General features: G+C 37.0%; 1 protein-coding gene across 1 annotated transcript in view; it reads right to left on the bottom strand.

Moving 5' to 3' along the window:
* RASGRF2 (Ras protein specific guanine nucleotide releasing factor 2) overlaps positions 1-24,294 on the bottom strand; it is a 128,359-nt gene that overhangs the window by 39,224 nt on the left and 64,841 nt on the right. Inside the window, exons 10-17 of the mRNA XM_059833965.1 lie at positions 22,775-22,935; positions 21,712-21,778; positions 20,724-20,860; positions 16,785-16,867; positions 14,449-14,697; positions 13,740-14,128; positions 10,386-10,511; positions 9,014-9,103 (exon numbers count right to left, since the gene is read on the bottom strand). Coding sequence (XP_059689948.1) covers positions 9,014-9,103; positions 10,386-10,511; positions 13,740-14,128; positions 14,449-14,697; positions 16,785-16,867; positions 20,724-20,860; positions 21,712-21,778; positions 22,775-22,935 — 1,302 coding nt within the window. The remainder of the gene's footprint in view (positions 1-9,013; positions 9,104-10,385; positions 10,512-13,739; positions 14,129-14,448; positions 14,698-16,784; positions 16,868-20,723; positions 20,861-21,711; positions 21,779-22,774; positions 22,936-24,294) is intronic.

Genomic DNA, 24,294 nt, shown 5'->3' with positions numbered 1-24,294 from the left:
GTCCCGCTGGGATAAGCTGCAGATTCAAAAGGATGAAATTCTTTGCATCTTGATTATGGATTGGGGTATCACCACCACAATTTTTTTCTTTCAGGTCTGGATTCATAAGGAAAAAGTTCCACAAAGCTTTTCCAGTACAGGGAATGAGATGTTATAACCCAGAAAATTACTGGAGTGCAAAATTACTGTAACTAATAGCAATGTTTATGGCATCATACTGAATATCAACTAGAAAAAGACACACATTTTCTGGTTTTGCTTTAGATACGGATACTTATGTACAAAGCCAGAAGGAAATAAATACCTTTCCAAAGGTTAGCTTGTAACCACTGATATAATTTTAAGCATTTAGTACAGCACAACACAGAACTGTACTACCCAGCTATCCACATAATGTAGAACCCATCTCAACATCACCGTTAGATACCGCTCGACTTTCACATAACATTCGTTATAGCAGGCAAATCTCTCCCTGCCTACCAGCTCACAATGGAAAAAAGAAAGTAATAATTTCTCTTACTAACCTTGCTTAATTCTAATCTTCAACAAATTCCATACTAACTCAGCTTCCTACTCCAGCATTTCTGTCTCAGGAAACATAGTGGTATACTGCCACATTATTACTCCTCTGTTCAGAATTAGGGAAATACTCCCTGAAGAGTACAGCTGATATCCTTGAAAAGGGAACTATATGCTCACATCCATCTGTGTGCAAGACAGTGAGAAAATACCATATCTGATTAAAGCATAATGTATGTTTCTACTTGCTTTCCCATTTCAGGGATCAACAGGATCCCACTGGGAGTGTATGCCTTCATTATTTTTCACGGTACATCGCCAAGTCACATTATTCAGTTTAAGTGCTGAATGCACCTGGCAGCAGTATGTACATCTACAGTGCCTCCGCTTGCCACAATCAGACATACAACTACAGACACATGGACACACGAGTATGCACATAGGATCTGATCTCTCTTGTATCATTTGGCACAAGCTGTGCCATTCCATTACTCCAATTACTGCTTATGCCAGAACAAACAAAACAAAAATATTATGACACTGGGAGCTGGCAAGTAGTTTGAATGACTGCAGAATAGCACCACTGGTCACAATGTAAAATAAGCTAAGCAGCTCTCACTAAAAACTTTTGTTTAACTTTCTCATGCTAATTTTGGCCTTTCAAAATAAGCAGTCAGCCTTAATCAGTCTGTGCCTGATTTATCAGAATGGAAAGGCCTACACAGGACCCACTGTGTAATCTGGATCTCTAGGAAACATGAATTACTACTCTTAGCTAATTTTTATCCATCTAATACTATGACAGTAATCAAGCAGGGGTGAAGTGTGTCAGACTGAGAGCTCACAGGACTCATCTGGCTCAACTTCGGTGCTTATGCAGCCGTCAAGAGATATGTCATTCTGGAAACCACAGCTGTAATTTACAAAAGTCCATTTATATTCGTTATTGCTGTTGTATGCTATGGCAGACAAACTCCTACAGCATTTCCGAGGAGATGAGGACCTTCCGTTTTCATTTCAGTGGCTCCTGAAGTTGACACTTTCACATCAATCACTGGCTCTTAAAGCTGAAATTTTCTCATCAGTATTTCCACACTTTGTCCTCAACCTCATTGAAGAGGTTTGGCAGCTTTAGATCAGAAGTGGTCAAACAAAGTACAGAAAGGGTCTACAATATTTCATCCCAGGCAGTGATCATGAAAAAAAATAGCCAAATCCAAATAAGTAATTTATACTGTAAAAGGATTACACACTTCTCCCTGTACATATTTTCCACCACTAATGTCTAACATATGCGTATAATTAATGCACTAATGCATAACTGATTATCAGTGGAAAGTAGCATATAACTAAGTTTTTACACAAATTATAAGATTAGGAAAGGAACTGGACCCCTCCATAGACGGTGAGGTGACCACAGGACCGTTGATCCAGAACTCACAGACTGTGTTATATCCATTGCCAGCAGTGGAAACTACTCGCTGGCAGCACGTGGAAGGGGCACCAGGAGGTACTTTTGAATGCCCAGGCATATTGAATTGCTGTGAAGGAAGACACTGCTTGCATTTAGCAGCTGCAGCTAGCAGATTAATGGAGCAGGTTTGGGGCTTGCTTTGCTGAGAACCTGCTGCAGCTGCAAAGGCCTGTCTGATCACTTCTGCAGACGGACGGTAAGAGCTATGGAAAAGCAGATGATACCAGAAAATGGTCTGCTAACAGGCTGATCAGTTTTGCTAGACTAAAACCAAGGGCAATTTAGATTAAGATTGCTTCTCCAAACCACTGGCATGGATTTGTGAAAAGGGAAGGACCTAGTTGTACTTTCACTGCATAAGAAAAGACTTGAGAGACCTTTTGAAATGTTCTTTGAGAGGGTACAAGCTGCAAAACGCAGAAGTTTTAGGAAAAATTATCTCCTGAACAATACTCAGGTAAATAATTCTAGTCAAAGGTAATTTAGCACCAGAGATATGTGCAGGCAATTAATTGAAAGGGATAGTACATAAGCGATTCATTTTTGTGTAGATGCTTCAAAGCTTCAACCTGTTATTTTAATTGCTCCTTTAAATCACTAAAATCAGAGCAAATAAAACCGTATTTCCTCCTTGCTAGCATGGGGAGGATTTTCCTATGTGCAAATCGTATTTGTCAGAGATACTCACCCAAAGACTCTTTTTTCCCTACTTCTTTCTCACTCTCTCCTCTCCCTTTCACATGTGTTTTAAAAAACAAATGCTTATACGAAAGAAGCCAGGCCCTCCTGGCAACCACAAGCTTCCATCCCACTCCCATCCTCTCCCATAATATGTCACCTTGTTCTTGTGAAAAATGGTACATTCTCTACAGCACGGATCAGCATGCTGTAGGAGGAGGAAGGCAGCTTTGAAGCATGCAGCACATTGAAAATACTGACATACCCATCTCAAAATCGGATGACAGAGCTGTTGAAATAAAGCTGCTATGTTCATGAGGGAACAACCCGTTTGTTTGGGTTTAAGTATTTGCTTCTTGTCTAACATTTATTTTCCATGTTGGAAGATTTTTGGTCTCTAGTTTGAGCTGAGGAAGAAATAAGCTTCTCAAAGCTCTTTAGGTATATCTGCTACAAGTGTGAAAATATAAAGAGTATACAAGATCAATCCACATCTTCAGTTTAAGTTTTTGTCAAAACAACCTCCTTGAAGCCCATGTTCAGTAGAACTGTTTTAAAATAAAATGATCAATTTAACATTAACTATTTTCCTTCAAGTTGTGTTAGACATTCTTAGCAGAGAAGAAATGTGTATGTTTGCTAAGCTTATGTAAGTACTTTTTAATGTATTCATTATTTACAAAAACCCCACAGCATTATTTACCTAATTTGGCTTCATCCATACATACTATTCAGAGTTTTTAAGTAAAGCTTGAATCTCTTCTAGTCACACAGAGCACCTTCATAGTTTATGAGTATTCACAAGTATGAGGACCTGCACACAGAACAAGCAGCTTCAGTAAATGAATACCAAAAGATGTTTTTTCTTTAAATATCAGTGCATGATATTCTTACTGATCCTGAGATACTGCTCCAGTTCTGTGCACAACAGAGATAAATAAAAAGTTAAGGAGAAAAAAGAAGCAATAACATGTTTAAAAGAATTGTACAAAGATAAACCAGGGAAATTTGCAAGTTCTACAAGCCACAGATGAAAGCAATACTTTTCCATATAAATTGTTTTTATCTAGTGCTATGGTTTGTGTGGGTGCTGCATAGATTATACTGCTGTTACTTAATTCCTGTAACATCTGTAGGATTTTTGCAGCAAAACTACAAATGATTGGTGAGTGTTTTGGCAGGAGGTTCCTCTCCCACATTACCAGTCTCACTCCTTTTTTTGACACTGGCTATGTGACAGAGATTCTCAGAGAAGAGAAGGAAATCACTCCTGAAGAGATGGTGCTCACTGCAGCTCCCTGGAGTTCCACTTAAGGACTACCTAACTCTCATTGCAAAACTTAAAGAAGAGATTACAGGACATTCATTAGGATGAGACCATTAACACTAAAATTTTTATAGGAACTTTTCCATACAGAAAAGAGTAAGGCAGACATTGGAACAAAGCTGCTAGATAACCTCTGTGTTGCGTATGGAAGCTGCCACTCATTCAAGCAAAGATCAAGAAATCATTTTCTAGAGGTATATGACCAAGGGGGAAAGAAACAGTTCAAGTAACTGATGCCTCTGAGCAGACATATGTGTAATTGGTCAGGGCTTATCTACCACTCTGAGAAGCACACAGGTGAACAGAAGCGCTAGGAGCAATGACAAAGAGTCACAAGAATAGAGAAATGGTAATTCAGAAGAAGTAAAGAATACCTGTCCCCATATCAACAATTTCAGTTTGTACTATTTTACATCCAGTCATGAAAACAGGATGCCTTTCACTTTTCTGGAGACGGATGCTTGCGTAACTTTGTTCTCTTCCCTTGATGAAGAATGAGCTTTATTGCAATGAAAGAAAGCTGTAAGACTGCAGAATAAAGATTACTTTGACCTGTCCATTTCTACGATAGAATGTGCTAGTATTATTATCCTATTTTAATAAGTTGGAAAAAGAATGAAGGTGTGCAGCAACCTATTAATGGTGACAGAGTACTACAACTGCAGCAAGCCATGAGCCATCCAACAATCCTTCACATCCTTCAAAAGAGAAATGACATGTAAAAACCACAACATGCTCTATTTATCCCTACTGTGCATATTATCATTCATTCAGGCACCAAGCTGTGCACCTGGGGTGCCTTATTGAACCTTCTGTACTTTCACTTCATATTTCTATTTATCTTTATCATGCTGTTACAAGTAATATGCAAATTTTCTGGAAGAGAATAGTCAAAAACATGTTTAATATATGTAGAGATTAATATTTAACCAGACAGATGGACTAAACAATAGGACAAGTAGTACAGCTTGGCATCATAAAAGCAGTTACCTGTAAAATAACTGAAATTAATGGCAACAAAATCAGTTAAAAAAACCTGCTGAAGGGCATAAGAACATGATCCATCCTGGTTCAGAGAAAGGCTCCATATACTGCAGGAAGCTGTGCATGCTGCAGAGCAATGCCGTGGTGCCCAGTACCTCCTTTTCAGCAGCATACAGTGTGGTGAGGCAACCCAAGCATGAGCTCTTCTTAGGGCTCTGCTAGCCCTACATGTGCACCTTGTGCACACAGATAACAAATGAATCCAAGAGATGAGGGTGCCCCGAAAATGCTATCAAGGTCCTTGAAATACAGCGCTGATCCCCACACAGTGGTGATGAAGCAGACTGAGAACATTGCCAACACGCAGGCTGCATCCAAAGGGGAAAGTGCACCAATACCTAAAGCAAACCAAAAAACTGAAGTGTCTTTCAACTTTGGCTTTCCATCAAGCCACTTGCTGTCACGAAGCCTGCAGACAAGACTAACATAGGCAGAGTTTCCCCAGTTTCTTATCATAAGATATGCAAAGCCATCATATGCCCTGGGAAAGCTGTTCAGAGCTTTGCATGCTTATCACTATATCAACTTATCATTGCATGGTGACAGCAATTATAGAATGTTATGGCCAACACTCTCCATAGGAGATGACTGAATATTATTCATGTCTTGTTGTGGTAGAGTGTGTGACTATAGAGCTTTCCAATGAGCCTGTTAACCTGCTTGCCTCAGTGCATCCCTGAACAGTCAGAACTGGAAGATGGAAAGTTGACAAGAGGTAAGAGATCATACCCCGGAAAAACAAAACAAAATGCCCAGAAGCGATAAGGCTTCAGGGAACAGGGAGAACAGAAGACACAAAGATGACTCTTACCTCCTAATACTTTCACACAACCTCCAACTGATTTCAGCTCCTGAACCTGTTCTAGTTTGCTGGGCTAGTAACTACTAATGACTCTCGCTTGCAGGTAGCTGTCCACTGTTTGAACATGGGTAGGTCTCTTCCCTTCACAATGTCCCTCAGCAGAATCTCACAGGCCTTCTATTCATTGCACAAAGAACAACAAACTTGTGTTTGTTTTGAACCTTGGCCTCATGAAATTCATCTGATGCCTCCTACCTCTTCCATCAGAAAAAGCAACAAATGCCTACTAACTCTCCCTATGACATGCATGATTTTGAAGAAATTTCTCATCAACCCTCGAAGTCATCTCTTGTCTAAACTTCAAATGCACAGAGCCATTTCATACTTCCACTCATCCTTGACTGCAAACTCTCAACCTTCTCTAATTCTCATTCCCTCATCTCAAACAGGACCTGTTGCAACTGCACATAGTCTTCATTCAATATGCATGCAAATTCTGGATTTCTACTGTGGTAGTGTAATGGTCTTCTCTGCTTTGTTCTCTGATCCTTTCATAATAATTCCTGATGTTTCCTTTACGTTTTTGGCTCCTGCTGAGCACTAAAATCATTTAACGGAACTATTTATTGTAATCCTCAGATCTCAGTCCTGAGCGATAATGCCCAGCACAGAGCTCATCCTTTCAGGTGTAGAGCTCAGACTGTTTTTCCTCATGTGCATCACTTAGTATTTATCAACACTGAATTTCACCTGCCATTCTATTTATGTTCCACTAGGAGCATATTAAATGGCACACATCACAATGTCTGCAGCAGTGAGGCCAAGGACCAAGTGAAGAAAGGAAAAAAGCCATAAATCTCACTCACTACCCAGACCTGATTCACTGAGGAATCATGTCCATCCTATGCAGTGCACGAGACAGGAGCCCACTGGGAAAGAAAGGTGTTATTTTAAAAACCCACTTAATTATGATAACACATACATGGGGAAGAAATAAAACTATTTGTATGACTCAAATTTGAACTGCATGACTCTGCAACTTTAATACCATCTTTACCATGATTAATTGCATTAAGTTACAAAACAGGTAATTCAGCTGTTTAAGCTGTAGTGTGTAGCCTTGAATTTTCATATTGATTACAGGTGGACAGCCTTACTCCAGTTCAGCCTCTTGAGACTTCCAACCACACAGTTTTCTTGTCAGATTGGCTGCAGAACCTTCTTACTGTTTTTTATATCACCCATGAGAATGACCTTTTATGCAGAACTAGCTTAAACAGCAACACTAAAAATGTACTTAAGAATATTAGGGATGTTGTTTTTTTCCTTTTTCAACATCCTCATGCTCTGATATTCCTTCAATTGATTGCACACTTGTAGATTTTATTTTCTCTCACACTTCAATACGACAAATATTGAGAAGTTGTGCTTTTAACAACACAAAAGTAGTAATTTTTAATTTAATTGTCCCTAGTGGGAAAACCCAGTATTTTTTACTCTCACTGTGTTTTTTGAACAATTAGTAAACATATTGGGATTAATTCAAAAAGCAAAATGTGTTGCTGATTCCTTGGCAGTGTCTGATTTCAAAAGCAGAGGATATTCATAATTTAAAAAAAAAATATTAAATACATGTTTGTGACAGGTTCATGAAGTTTCTAAAACTGAACATTACTCTCTTGTGATCACTTAAAGATCACAGGAAGTAGACAAGAGTAATAGGAGCACTGATCCATTTTTATCCAGAAGTTTTTTTCTCATGATGCCTACTCACTGGTCAAGCGAATGACCACCACTTTAGACACAGTGGATACAAAATCCACTGAAATCAATGGTGACGATTTACTGATTTGCACAGAATTTCATGAGTGATTTTGAGACTAGGGTCTTCAAAGTAGTTTCTTGACATTCCAACAGTTATGATGGAAAAGAGGCAGCTGTTAATTTACAGTTGGACTATGCTTTGTCACACATAATCAAAATTAACTGTGGATTTGAGTGTGTCAATGCAAAGTGAAAGTGATTTTGTGGACTTTAAAAAAGTTGCTTTTTATTTGTAACATGACCTAGGACAGGACTCAGTTAGTGGAAGATACTAATATGTCAAAGGGTACACAGTAAGGGAGCAAGCAAATTCAAAACTTAAATCAAGTATTTTAAGTTGCACTAAATACCTCCTCCAGTCAGTAGACAACATAGCTGCTTTCCAAGGAATACACAGTACACACTTGCAATAATTTAGTTAAGTACAACTTCTCTTATGTATACCAACCTTGGACATAAAAAGGCTCATTTTCATAATAAAATCTTAAATTGTATGTGAATGCAAAAAAAATAAAACCAAGAAAGATGTGATCTAGATGTTTAGCAGATTACATATATGTAAAATATTAATCTTTCAGTAATAGAACTAGAATAGGAGTAGAAATATTAAGGACAGAATACAAGAATTCAACTGAACTGAAAATGTGGAGTGATAAATATAATTCTGATTTAAGTCAGCAAGAACAGTTATCATTGGTTTATGCCATGACAGTTCAAAATCTCACTGAATAGTTTGGCAATGTTCTTTAGAGTCCACAAAACAAAGGCACAAAGCTCACAAAAGTTTCTTGAAGGCACATGGTATAGTATGCAGTCCTCATTTGTTATGTTTCATGTTTTGTTCTAAAAGATATTTCTAAATACATTCTCATCCTTTCCTTCTTTCAAGTAGACACGGTGATGGTCACTGGCAACTCCCCAGGGCAGGGTGGTATATGAACAGCCTAAAAGATGATTTCACTCTTTGGTGACATAAATTGCTTCATCAGCCAAAATTTCCAGACTACCACAGCAGAAAATGCAACAGGGTAGATGTACCTGAACAAACTGTCTTAAGCTGTTTTAGTCATTCTTATGGGTCAATTTCACTTTCAATTAAATGATTTACATCATCGCAGATATTTTCATAACAGCCACATATGTGGAAGCCAAGGCTCCAATTATCTGTGAATGCTGTACTGCAATGTCCACACAAAGGGCAAGATTCCAGACTCAAAACACCAGCAGATTAAAGTAACAAATCAGTGGCCATTTAGGATACAGATAAGTATGTTCTTAAGAAATGTTCTTTTGAGACCCTGGTATCTTATTGTTATCTCTCTTTTGTACAGCACATTTCTCTCACCTGGTGGACTCCCATGCCCTGCTGCAGCTGTAGCAATAGCAAAAGCAGAAGCAGGAGAAACTGAACAGTGGCTGTTGTCAGCAGTTTGTACTGTAAAGGGAACAGACAGAGGAAAGTTAACAACTACTATATACTTTTCATATTTGTCAAGTTAAGCAACAATAATACTTAAAATCTTCACTAATGTTTATACTTCATGAACATTTTATGTTTTCATTGCCAGAGAACTTTATATTAAGGGAAATAAAAATATCATCATCATATTTGCGATTTAAGTTTTATTTCCAGGTTGGTATAATTAATGTTGCGGTGGAAAAAAATATCTAAGACACTGCCAAGGTGAGGAACAAGCAGTAACCAAACAGAAAAAGAAAAAAAAAAGACAAAAACAATGGTGTAGAAAATTAACCTAAACAAAAAATCATGTTAGAAAACCATGAAACCAAGTTCTGATAACTAGATGCACATATTTTCCCAGGTCCCTGCCTAGGATGAGTACAGTTTTGCACAATTTATCAGATTTTCTCTATAGGGAGTGCTGTGAACATTGCTTCAGACTAGTACTTATACAAGGCAGCACTGTTCCCCACAGTTTCCAACTCCCAAATCTTGCCATCTCACCATAAACGTGCCCAATTACAGATGATTACTGTTGATTTAAAATTCAATGTCTCAGCAACTTATTAACAGTTGAGAAGAGTCTGCTCTGTTTTTGTTGTTTTATTCCCAGGCATGAAATAACTGCCTAGGAATATGGCTTGCATGAGATGGAAGCATTTTAACCATTCATGGACATAGCTTGCAGCTCTGATAATGATTTCAAAGAAAGAGACACATGAGAGCTATTTGAGGAGCTCCAGCTCTCACTTTTCCTCTTCAATTGAGCAGTTTATTCAAATTTTGGAAGGAATAATGTGACACCATCTGTAAATGTTCAGTGTGACACAAAGAAAGAGACACAGTCACTCCCCATTGACAATAATGGGTGTTGTGTATTTCATGATTACATAAGGTGCCCAAAATATGTCCCCTTAGAAGCTGAAAAAAATCTGTCAAGGTCCTGAGCATTTTGTGACAATAGGACTGATTCAATATTAGTCTTGAACTTGGGCACATCCTGCTTGAGCTATTTAAGAACATTTCATCAAACCGAAGTCCCAGTATGCTTCCAAGTCTTTCGTTACTACTATACAAATTAACAAATGTAATTCACATTCTAACAGCTTTTTTCCTAATACCTGAGAAACACGGAAAATACAAGCAAAACACATTATTCAAACATTATTCTTTTCTAATATCCTGCGAAGATTACAGCTACCATATTTAAACTCTTTAAGGTGACTGATACAGGCAAGAAACATCAGGTTCTTACCTCCTGGTTGACGATAGCGGAGATGACGTGGTGTTGAAGGGGATCTACACGGGGAAAGCTCTGTGGTATCCACTGCCGAGGTGCTTTCAGGAATTGTCCGGTCCACTGACACAGACTCTAGAACTGCTGCTTTAAAAGAGACTAAATGTTAATACTGGGATGATCATTCATAATTTACAACTCTTTAATGTATTTATATTATATTATATTATATTATATTATATTATATTATATTATATTTACATTATATTATATTAGTATATTTATAAAGCATAAATGTTCTTTGAAAATATCAAGAGGCCATAGGGAACTATGGTATGGGGCTTTTTTAAAGCACATAGTGTAGTCAGATTAGTGTGTCTTAGATATGGAGTGCCTCTGCAGAGATTACAGAGTATGTGGGTGACTCAGGACTCTCAGTTTACAAACACCAACAGATACAAAGTCTGCAAATGATCAGCTTTGAACAATCTGAACTCTACTGCATTGATAAAAAAGAATATGTACATCAAAGGGGGCTTCACTGAAAGGTAATGTTTAAAAAATGGTCATTAATTAATAGCACTTAATACCAGTGTTTCAATACCACCCTAATACTACTAAATACCATCCAACACAAAGTTGTTTACGTTTAATCTGTGGTTTATAGTTGTTTTAAACAGTACTGCTTCTGGAACTTGCCGTGAAACTTTTGGTTTAAGAAGACTCAGCAATAATTATCCTCTGGATGGAGTTAAAGGACTGGGAAAGTTTTGTACCAACGACATGGCCACACAAAAGCTCATAAATAAAGAACTTGGTGAAAGCCAGCAAGTTCTCAGTTTTAAAAATAGCTTGGATAAGACTGCACTTTAAGCCATCAGAATATGCAGTGAAATGCACATGTAATAAAGATACTTGGACTCATCGGTTTTATATGAGCTAGGGAAAATAATCTTTGTTGGGTAACTATGCGTAATCAAAAACTGCCCAATAAAATGGCCAAACAGCACTGGAGAGCAGATTCCTCCATGGAGGAGTTCTTCTATCAGAAGAATAAAAACAGGAATGGCAAAAATACTTCCGCAATGAGGGAAAACAAGGTGATAAAATATATCCTACATTTTATATGAATGACAACTGTGCCTGCAGCATAAGTATTGTATAAATAAAAATACATATAAAAAAAACTTCGGAAAACAGAAACTTTGAAAGCAAACAGTAACTTTGGAAATGGTCAAAGAAGGTGGAAATTCCAGGATGTAAATGGGCAAAATTCATGGAGAACAACCACCATAATATGTCCTGGGGAACAGAATTTGTACAGTTATATTGGATTTAGAGTAAGCCATAGCTGTTTTCTTGGAAATCTGGCAGTACCAGAGCAACAGTATTAACCGTAATGAAGTGGTGGCTCCTGATTAAGTAGAACTGGTCTCCTTACCCAGAAAACTTCAGAAACAAAGAACACATTATATATGATAGGAAACATGCAGATTAGCATTCTGTATTCTCCTACCACCCATTTCCATTCTTCTTGTGGGATCTCTTTTTAAACTTACTCCTCTTCCTCAACATGCTATACGCAGCTGGGTGACAAAAGGACTTTCCCCCACAGAACAGCCCTATCTAGCTGCAAATTCCTCCAAACTGAGTGCAAACTGTTCAGCAGGAGATCTCCAAAGGGACTGGAGACACTGCACAGAGAGCAATTTAGCATTTATATGAGGTTCTTGCCATTTCCAAATGTTCCTCAAGCTGCCCAGGTGACAATTCCTTCTTTGATAGACTGGAATGCAAAATCTGAATACCTCTTCAACAATGCCTAGTGCTAACACTGGGCCAGAATAACCTACTCTTTACTAGTTTACTTTACAGTGTATAGCAAAAAATGTTACACCTAAGACTCCAGTTACCTGTGTACAATTCATCTTAATGCATGGCCTATATTTTGGGACATGCTGTGCTATCACATTGATTTGAATGTGGTTACACTAGTGCACAAGAAGAATTTGCCTAACTGTACAGAGTAAATACTATGTTTTTTATATATATAAATAGTCTGTTATGCTATTCATTTAAAAGCTTGCAGCATACGTTAATAAAATTATTAAGTGTAACAGCCAACCAGCATTTTATGAAAGCATAAAGCATGGGCAAGCATAGACTCCTATAATGCTAAGGTGGCTAACTTGCCTGTTAAAAAGACTTTTTGTTAAACAATAGACTACATTCTGTAAAAACAATCCCTCTGCATAACAGAACATCAAATTTCTTACCTGGGCACTTATTTCAATTCATCAGTAAGGAGTAGACATAATGTTTCAATCACATTTTTCTTAGGTTATGTTTGGTAATCTTCTTCTGCTTTCCTCTTGGTTTATATCAATATTCATTGTAACAGTACTTACAAGTATAACTGAGCTACTTTTTGCTCAGATTTACAGTTCAAATTCCTCAGATTGTAAGTCAGGCCATGTAAGACCATTTCTAAATATGCATTTTAGGAATTAAACAGCATTTTTTTATTTCTTCATCTTCTGTTTAATGTAACAACAATAGAAAAAATTACTATGTACTTCTATTCTAATTCAGAAGACCATCCCTCCATCCCAAAAGCAATGAGAAGTAAGTGCACACTTATGCATCCTATGAGATAAGTGCTATTTTCTTGCTTTGCCATCTATAAACACAATGATCCCATTCTAGATGCGCACAGTGAGATTTATATCAACTAACTTTAGCCCTCTGAAAGTAGTACCTATTCCAAGGTGCCTTACACAATCCGTAGAGGAAAACAGGCATTTGAACAGGAGTAATTAATCTAATTTAGACACTTACCTTCTGGACGGATAACAACCAGGTGTTATGAATCTCAGCAATGTACCAAGTGCATCACATAAATTATTTGTTTGGATTAGTGATGAACTCCTTCTGGAAAACTAGCCCAATAATGTAAACATGTTACAGCTGTTAGGTGTGAACATCCCTATTCCTTTTTAACTAAGTATTTTACTTCCCCTAGTAATGGTACAACTCCAAAATCCTTCACCTCAGGAAACACAACTGGCATCAAGTATTTATTTCCTTCTGCCTTTCTCCTTAACACTGCTGAAGTGAAAACAGACAAGGCCATTCTGCCATACTTCCATTCCTACGAAGAAGCAACGAAGTGGCGGAAACAGACAACGCATCGCAGCAGAGAATAAACAGCGCGTAGAGTATTTGGTTTCACAACATAACTTACGGTGATCAGGAGAAAAAAAAAGACATGAGAAACAGCTTCTCAGCAGTAATCTGATAGAAGTCAAGCCTACCGTAGAGCTTACCCTATTTATCAAAAGTACCATACAGTATTTTGTAGGTATATAATACCTCTTCGAATGCTTCTCCTCAGCTTGTTACACAGGTCAACACGAGGGTTCTCCAAGCTGTCCTCTATGGAGCCAGGGCTTTGCTCAGGAGAGGAGGGCCCTTTGCTAAGGTCCAGCGGTACTTTGCTACCCGTTGGCGGTGGGGAGGTGGCCGGGCTGTAGGTCGAGGTAGGACTGCTCGCCACAGATGAAGCAGAGAGGTCAAGGGCACCGATCCTTGAATTCAGTGGTGAGGTCAGCGACAGTTTTCGGGTTCTGACAGGTGAGGAAGTTCTGGAGAGTGACAATGGAGGAGGAGAAGAAAACTTGCGACAGAGATGTGGTGACTTCCCATCAGCCAGGTACTCTCCTCTGTTGTTTTGACTAGTAGCAAAGAATAACTCCAAAGACCTGAGAATAAGAAACAAAAAAAGCAACAGATGATAACAAATGCCAAACAGATTTAAGTGAAAACACTTACAAACAAATTTTGTGCAAACCTGCATGGCACCACAAAATCTGTATGACACTTAGTCCTCAAAGTCCTCCTTTTCCTGGACAGAAAGCTGAGACAGACTTACCTAAAAATTTACATCCTATTTACAAAGGAAGAACTTTCTTCTTAAATTATTTATGTAACAGAAAATCATGGTAAAAAAACCTACCAACAAATGATGCCATGGTAATTCCATAAGAAACCTATGACAGAAAGGAAGAACTCCAGAACTCACCTAACAGGAATGGAAGTGAAGGGCCGTCTGTATATGTCTGAAAGTTTTTCCAGTACAACAGCTGCAGTAGTAAATATGCGGTAAGTATGTAGGAAAGTATTCAGGAAATCAATACTTAGAAATCGCAAGTCTGTCAGCCGCTCCAAAAGGCGCTCGACGCTTGCATAACGGATTTGGGGTACTTTGCAGGAATTCAGTGTTTTGCTGAAGCAGATATCAATGTCATCTCTATGAAGACGAGCATCAGATCTACACAAAAATTAAATTTAGAACATTTTACCAAAGAGGAAGAGTGATTACGGTACAGTAGTGGTATCACTTTAGCTGCTCCTGTCAATATAGAAGCAGCAAATATATATGCATTCTTGTACTTCATCAACACAAGAAAACTCTTGATCTGTGGCAAAACCTGTTTCCACTCAGTTATATTTTATGCCATAACTATGGGAATTTAAATTTTATTTTTGCCAAGTAATTAATTTACATTTCAAAGTCTAAGAAACCATTAATGATGCTTAAATTTCTGAAATGGAACAGGGGGCAGAATTGTCCCCTCTCGGCTTTTTCAAGCTGTTATGGCCTGTAGTCCTATATTACTAGAAGCTCACTATAGAATAATAGTGAACTTACTGCCATTTTTTCTTCTGGGATCTAGTTTTATCTAAAATAAACTAATGGACCCCAGCAAAAGACAGTAAAAGTAGCTCCTTAGGTAAGCTTAAGGCTCACCTGCAAGGTAACACCTGCCCTCAGTCTCCAAGAATTACTTTTCTTTAAAAAAGAGAAAGGGAACAGCATGAAAGATCTCAAATTTCAAAGCAGAAACCATGGAGAGGCTTTGTTTCAGTTAAAAGAAAATTGGACTAATTTTTGTTTGGACATCAAAACAAAAACCAATCATTTACGCAACCCTACTCATGATGGTTTTTTTCCAAATTCAGTTTTGCTTAGTTTTATCTAGTTGAAGGCTTAGTTTGTAAAAAAACAGGATGGATACTAAGTAAAGCATCTTTCAATACTGCCTGATCTTTTCATTAAAAATTATTGGATTTTCTTAGAATACAGCGTCAAGATATTCTACACCCTTCTACACTCCATTACATAAAAGAAACAACAAAAAAATTATTCTTTCTTAAGTTAGGTCCTCAGAAGAGTGGAAATTTTTTTTTATTTCATCCAAAGACATCTGACTTTAAAAGTCAATGTGTGCTAAAAATCAGATGAGTAAAATCTCAGAAAGAGAACACCAAATTTGTGTCTGTTGTTAAGATCCTGTATGGTTTTTAGAATTAAGATTTCTTTCTCTTGACATTGAGATTAAGACCTTGCTGTACTCTACAATTTGAAAACAGATGAACATATTTTTAACATTCAGCAGTTAACAGAAGTGTTTACACACTGGATAGCTCCTGGAATAAAATTGAAGACAATAAAATGCCTTCTTTCCAGGGATCAAAGGTAGGTGCCCTGACATACCTAACATAAACGTATACAAAGAGAGGAGAGGCAACAACTACCGAAGAGGCTTTTGAGAAACCTTCATGTACGGAGTACATCCAAGAGAGAGAAATGGCCTAGTGACAGATAACAGTAAGAAAGGAAATACCTATATTTCTATCCCTATGTTCTATTCCTTAATATTTATATTGGATAATAGTAGGTAAACCTCATGTAAATACAGCTCTGTAGAGGATCTTAAAGGTAAAATTGTGCTAAAAATTTGGAATCCTGTACTGAAAATTGCTGTCTACAAATAGAAATTACATATTACAATAAATGACTGAATTAATCCAAGGGTGAAGGAAGCAGGTTTATGAATAATGACATTACCTTGACGTGATCATTTAAAATTATGAGAGAAAACAATTTTCTCAGAGAAATAAGAGAAACAAAGAGAAGAAAAATTTTGGCTAAAATATACAAAATACCTTGGAAAATGATGCTTGTCTGTGGTCACCTAAATTTTGAAGACATTTTAAAATATATTCAATAAAATTACGAGTGGTATGACAGAGAAAAGCTAACAGAGAATAAAATTATTCATCTGAAGCATGACTGAAGGCAACTTCACAAATAAAAGAAAAATCTGAGCTCTAATCCTATACAGTCCAATACTGTGAATTGAGAGTTTACCGTTTTAAGTCATCCCTACCATTTCAAGAAAGAGATTTGAAAAGATATGTTTTGGGATGTAGAATTCATTCTATTCAACAAAAATGGGAAAAAAAGAAATTAAAGGTTGTATTTTCCAAATACACATTTTCCTTTGTTAAAACTTTTATTACAAAAACACGACAAGCACTTTTGTTCACTGGGAAAAAAAATGCTGCACTTACTTTATCATATGTGGCACTGTAACTTTAGAGTTTTCTTCAAACACTATGGTCATTAAACCATTGCACCTTATATTATCAATGCACTGTGAAAATAAACATTGAAAACTGTTAAAATCAAAACACAGGGTAAGGGGACTTACTTCCACGCTTTTCATATCACTGTAAGCTTAAAGCATAGCTTTTACAGGGTATGGACTGACTGGTACAAGGTATTTTCATAAATGAAAAGCAGTGATGCAAAAATTACAGTGGACATGCTTCTCTAGTCTTCTGCCTTTGATTTGCACGTTTGCAAGTCCACACATCTTTACCAGCACACTCAGGGTATTCAGCTCAACATCCTTTTTTCCACATGATTAAGTATTTTGAGTTGGAAGTGAAATTTCCTTTGAAGTTCCTTTGAAATTGAACAAAATTAAATATCTCTAGCATTTCCTGAATGAGCATTAAGGTTGAAAAATCAATACTGCAAGAAAGTTAGAATACTTATACACAAACGGATACACTAATAACTTAACCTTCACAATGTGAAAGACCAAAGAGAAATATAAACAGTTTCTAGAAACACACTTGTAAAAACAAATTGAAGTGGTCCTGTTATTGTGAAACATAGCTATGAAGATGCTGTCCAAGGAGTTCCTTGCAAACTCTTGTATAAATGTTTTGTGCTAGGTATTAGAAGCTGGAAAGACACTTCTGGGGCATGCTCACAGCACATATTGCTTCAAAAATCACAGGCTGTCCTGTGGCCAGTAGAAGTCTATAGTCTATATAGTCTATAAAGTAGGGGTGCTTAAACTGTTCTTCAAGCCGCAAAGCAGCTCAGTGCTGGCGGCACATGAAGGTAGCTCAAAGCCATTTGTACACCATTATCTTCTGCTTTCTACTTTCATGTAGTTAAGATAACACAGCACCATAAGCCTTGCTCTTGGAAGTCAGCAGAGAGTCTGCCAGTGGATCAGGCTTATACGGTCTGCAAGAAGTACCTGCTACCTAACACTATAGGACTTCTGACTTTATAGTACTTTCTAGTTTTATTCGGCAAGTATCATACATATATACATAAAAACACTATTTCTTTACGTCAATAAAAAGGAGTTTCCAAAATTACCAGATACATTTACCTTGATTTCAAGACTAAAAATAGTCTGCTGGCTTTGGAACATCTCACAGCAAAATAATGATTGATGTTAGGTTGGTCAAACGAGATAATCAGAGGCCTGTTCAGGTTTAAAATATATCTATGTAGCTATATGTTTAAAATATGATCTATGTAGCTATATGTGTTTTTAAATTCCGGTATTTAAGATCATTTGAAAAGTGCAGTTGTTACAACTCACATTATGATTTTATCAAATCGTTACCTAAAAGCACCGAGAAAAATAAGTCTAATAAAAACACATAATTTCCCCCATGTGAATTTTAAATGTTGCAAAGAAGCCCTTAGCACCAATCATAAAACTGCCTGAGGTAATTCAGCACTGCTGTCCTTAGCCTGCACAGGCCTAGCATTTATCACGTCCCTGACAGATATTATCATTCTAGCTAAGAGATGAGTGTAATGGGCGTCTAGGGCCGAAGGACAACAAGCTCATACCAGAAGAGAGGAGGCTTCTTCAGCATCAACAAAAAACATGCATTTTCCATAAGAAGTATATGGTTTGTATGAAAAGAATATAAATTCAAGAAGCCTCACTAGGAACATATAGACAAATACTACTTATATGTCATATGAATATTTAATTTAATAAGGTGCAGAATTCTGGACACCGACTCTAATGCTGTGAGTGAACAGCAACTACACGTGTGCTTTTTTTACTTGCAAACACATGAGAACACATATTTACTAAAATAACTTTTTTTATATGCCTTTTTTGTTAGCATAGTTCCTATGCTCTTCCTTGAGGGTTGTAGCCAGGATTAAAAAGAAAAAAATGCTTCTCAGCAGGTGATTCAGTAATTTTTATGGCAAGGTTTCTGCTAGCAAAGGGCTGTCAGAAACATGATTTGATTTTCAAGAGACAAACAGTCTCAAAATGGTTTAGAAGTTCTCATGTGTTATCCAAATTTTCACCCCAAATTTTCTTTGTCCAGCAGAAGACAGGTAGCATGCTTCTGGCATTACTTTCTTCTTTCCTGCTCTCCAGATTGAGCGTAAGCACTAAGTCAACTGACTCGGCTGCTACTTGTAAACAGTGATAGCAATTTGCACCCCAAATGTCTGTGCACCCTGCACAGCACCTTGTGCCCCTTCTTACTCCTTTTTTCTTCTAAGCTGCTGCTCATCCCTTCAGCATCTGGCTTCCCTTCCTCTGTAAGGCTGGAGAAGCTTTTTCAGCCTCACAATGCTAATACATCTCAGTTTTCTCGGATTTTCACTTACAAGCTACTGTTAATTGTTGGCTCCATATGTCTTCAGAATACCCCTGCCTTCAAAAGCCAGGAGAACTCCCCTTCCTCAAGGAGGGATCAAGGGAGAAACCCTTCTTACCATTGTTCCCTGGCAGTCTGGCCAGCCCTTTGCTCTCTCAGATGTAGGCAGCTAGTCATGTTTACCTCTGCCTTGCTAAGACACTTCCAAGCTTTGTAGGCACGCAGCTCTCAAGTCAGCCGTGGAGCTTTTCAGCTCTTCCCATAACACCACAGTAGTGTGGTTTGGAGCTGGAGTGATTTGGAGGAGAAGACCTGACCTTCGGAGGCAGACCCAAACTCTAATCCTTAGTCTACATGGACTGCAGATGACTTTCTCATTTAAATTCGTTATTATTTAGGATAAGAATGGACTTATTCCTGAGAGTCCCATGTTCCAGGCCAGTTCTTAAATGGTCTTTCCTCCCCAGCAAATAATGCCAATACTTTTACGTATCAATGGAAAAACATGATTCACTGAAAATCCATTTTGTAAAAAATTCTCCAACCAGGTCTGTCTGTAAGGTCTGTATGCACTCAGCTGCAGTGAGACCAAGGTTCTCAGCTCATACCATATTTTCAGTTTTTTATCTCCGTATTTTTGTTCTTTTAAAAAAGTTAGTCCAGAAGAAAGTAACCCAGAATACTTATTTTTAAGCAATTTCTGCTCAGTATGATGACAATTCATCTGGAGATGTTGCCAGCAATGGTAGCATCTTTAGAAATCCATCAAATTCCACACTGATATTTGTCTAATCAACTATTTCTCTTGAAATTAATCGAGGAATACTATGTACTTGCTGGTTGCATGCATAAACAAAATAACAATAGCCTAAATTCAGATATAGTTAGTTGAAAGTTCAGGTTTTTCATAGTGCATTCAACTTCTTTCCCCAAATAGATTCTGATAAAAGTTTGTCTACTATGTTTTTAGCCAAAAGCACTAAAAAAAAAAAAAATAAAAATTTACCCCTGACATTGAAATATTTCAAGGCATCATTTTTCTTCATTCACAATAAAGACAGTTCCTGCAGACTGTCAGAATGCTTAGTAATTATTTATAATGTTTTTTTAGTATTATTTTTGGTGGAAAACAGTTTATCTCATTTTCTCACTGCATGGGATATGATGTTGATGTGATAAAGTTTCATTTTTCCCCCTCAGGATTCTCAGATGGTTTTTGATCTGTATGATAGTTATGAACAAATAAGTACTATCTTTCTTCTTAAATTAAAATAAGTATGTGGATGGGCTCTCCTTAGACATAAAAATGACTACCATTAGTATTATGTTTGTCAACTGACAATTTTGTATTTTATATCCCATCTCTCTCATTGAGAAACACAGTTCACTGATGACTCAAGCGCAAAGACAGAATTTTTAGGAAAATAGGTAGCACTAAGGATTTTTCATATACATTACAGCAAATCAGCCTTCAAGAAATCAACATGTGTCTCTTGGATTAGTTTTCAGAAATACAGAATAAACTAAGATCTCAATACAAACAAGATAAAGAAGGCATTAAGCTACCTGACTTATATCACTTGTCCATGCAGCTTTCTCCTGTCGTGATGGGGCTAAAAGGACAACAGTAAAAGGAGGAGCGTCTGTAGGTTCAACTACAAGCTTGAAATCAAGATGTCCAAACACTTGTCCAGAACCTTTTGCTTTACAGCCAGAGGAGGGGAAAAAAAAAAATAAAAATGTGAGATTTCAGACTATAAAACAAAGCAAATAATGGTTTAATTTAAAATGGAAGTTAGTTTAAAAATTTGACAAAGAGCAAATCCAATTGGGGATCCAAAACTGATTTTGTTTTTCACATACACCAAATACAAAAAAAGTTACAAACATGCAATAGCAGGAGTCACTATAAATTACTTTTAAAGACGCGAAATAAGGCTAAGTCCTTCTAACACTTCTACGCTGATATACTCTCAGGATACTAGAAGTATCACTGAAATTAATGAAACTGCTTTCACAATTCAAGTGCAAAACTTGCCTAAAACTGCAGGATGGGAGCCAAAATGAGTTACCAATAAAATCAGCTTGGGAATGTGTGTTGTTATTTCATTTGAACAAGCTTGCAGTCAAGATTTGTAGGGAGTCCAAGACCAAAACTTTCCACTAATTCTGCCAACTCACTCAACCCCCATGAATTTAAGAAACCCAATTATCTGCTTCTTCTTTTAAGGCTTATTTTTTTCTTTCCGAGAGCCTCTGGGTGAAGTTGTATACAAAAGTCAGCAAATAATTTGTCACATTCCTTCAGCCAGTCCACTTGAAAATCCTACGTGGGATGTCAACAGCAAGAACAAACATAACAAAACAAACCCTTATCCAAGCCAGCATGTCCATTGTTAAAACATCTATTCCTCTGAATCACTTTAATGCTGTATTCCTCTGGTTTCATGACAGGAGAGAACATATCAATTTGCTCTTATGAAAAATAAACAAAGGGTACCAGTTGTAAGAAACTAGAAACTGTAATTACTACAAACAGCTGAATTTAACTTACAATCATCGTCACTCGCGTCTGTCTCCTCAATCAGTGTGCACTCTATTAAAGACAGAACACCTCCTGTCTATGAAAACAAAGCACATTTTTCACAAATTTTGACATTTGCTCTCATTTGTCATTATAGTTATTTTTAAACTTTGATACACCTTACTCTAAGACTTTAAATATTTCAGAGCTCTTAGGAAGATACATCAATTTCATGATGCAGACTTTTCCTCAAGAACTAAACCCAGACAGATTAAATATAACATTTTTCTTAATCCAACAAATCAATTATATACTCAAATGTAAAAAATTTCTTTCATTTTTACCACACTATAATTTATCTCACATACTTGTTCACAAGTTTTAAAAAAGGTAAGCAGAATTTCATCTTCTCCTGAATTTAAATCAAATAGGTACAAGATTTTTTTAAAGGTTCAGTTATACTTTATTTACTTTGCAAAATACTTGAACTATTTAAGGGATACAAAGAAAGAAAGCATACGGACAGTCTTAATAACCTCTCAGAAGTGTCTTTGTCAAATTAAAATTCTATTCAACATAATCCAGTCTGTAAACTACCAACATCTCTTTATTCACAAGCCAACACTATGAATGCCTGATTCTCAACACATGTAACCAGAGTGTTCTTAGAAGAGCTTTCAGTTTAAGACAATATGCTGTTCAGGAAAACAGAATTTACTTTTTAAATTAATTTTATTAGAGCTCTGGAAAATATTCTTTGGTAATTCCATGAGCCTGTACTGGCTGATTCATGCACTGAAAACTGACTTACATTCAGTGCTACCTTATACAAATAGACACGCCAATGTCCTGTTTCTAACCCCAGATTATGAGAATTACATGGTTCTAGAAAAAAAATCGTAGTTAGTAAGAACTTTGGCTGAAGTCTATTATTTGCAATGAGAACACAAAGCAGTTAATTAATGTGCATCACCTCACTTCTGTTTATAACACATGCAAATCTCAGGTTAAGGCCATAAAATAACAAAAGATTGAAATTCCACTGAAGCTGTGTTTTCATTTTGTAAATAGAGTCATAATGTAAAATCCGTACCTTGAGAAGGTGCAGTTTTCCTCCTGAACTTCTTGTACAAATTAAAAAATGTTTTGTAAATAAGAAGCACTGCCTTTCTCCTTCTTTCTTCAAAGATAATGATCCCAGACGAACTTTACTAAGTTTTCCCCTCTCAACTGAAGGGACTTGAATAAGAGAACCTGATAATAAAGATGCAAAATTTACTGTACTATATTAATATTTAGTAGGCAGTGTTTAAAGTGTTAATGCATTGAATATTATGATATTAATTAATGCAACTTTTCATTCTAGTAAGTATTAATATACATCAACATCTGTTTTAAGCACAAGTCAATCAACTTTTTTTGCAAAAGTTCACTTTGGTTATTACGATAAATAGACTCAAGCAAGAACAGTCTAAACTAATACTTAGGTACATGGCAGGATGAGATCCTGGGCAAATTCTTGTGCAATTTAAACACATTAATAGCACATTGATCAGAAAATGAAGCTGAACAGCAAACTGTATTTATGACAGCTGCCAGACTTGCAAAAGATAACACTACTTAGAAGCCAAAGAGACAAAGGATGAAAAGAACAGGTTTTGAAGGAAAAGATTTTGTGTATGTGTATGCCTGTGTGCAAGAGAGATGGAAATGAAGCACATTTCTTCCTCTTATATCGCATAATTTTCAGTGCTCCACATCTCATCTAAAATGTGTTACCAGTAAAACAGTTCTGAACGAAACTGAACCTGGTTGCATAAGTCTGAATTTGTGCTCTGCAGAACTCCAGACTGGGGACAGCTTTGGTCCTCTGCTGTTGCATACCTCAAAACCAGTCTCTGACCAGCTTTTCCAGATTGATATCACCATGCGTATCACTTACAAATTTAGATCTGGAGTTATATTTGGCGGTGAAGTGGAAATTCCTCTATGTATCAAAGGGTAAGATTTTATGATACAACTTGCCGTTACCAGACAGGGCAGCCAAGAGACCTTCCAATCTCATTCCCACACATCTATCCTATGACACTTGCACTGGCTATCATCTTATTCCAACGTTAGCTAGCTAATAGAGCTAAACCAGCAGGAAACTAATGCTACAAAAAAGTAGCTGACTTAGCTCCCTGATATGCATCACTGCAAGGTCAGAAAAGCACCAGTGACAATGCAAAGGAAGTAACAGCAGCAGAACAAGCATGAGGGGCTGGATATTGGCCTGCCTCTTTTGGAGGCAACAAGATATTGGACTAGTGTAGCTGTATCAAAGCTCAAGCTAGTAGCAGCGTCTTGACACAATGCCAGCCTGAAAGAATTACCCATAAATGCCAGATTAGTAATTCTTACACTACATTGTCAAAAATATTCTCTTGTTCAATATTCACATACACAATCTTAAACTAACAAACAGAGAAATTAAGGTAACTGAGAAAGATACTGTTTATCTACACAACATTTTTCTACACTTAGCTCCCTCTATAAATTTAATTAGCCTTAAGTTATTAATATCTTTGAAACTTCTACTGTCTGGCATAGCAAAATATACACCACTAAGTT

The sequence above is a fragment of the Gavia stellata genome, chromosome Z, assembly GCF_030936135.1.
Source record: "Gavia stellata isolate bGavSte3 chromosome Z, bGavSte3.hap2, whole genome shotgun sequence".
NCBI classification, from domain to species: Eukaryota; Metazoa; Chordata; class Aves; order Gaviiformes; family Gaviidae; genus Gavia; species Gavia stellata.
This window is presented reverse-complemented; position numbering and strand designations above follow the sequence as displayed.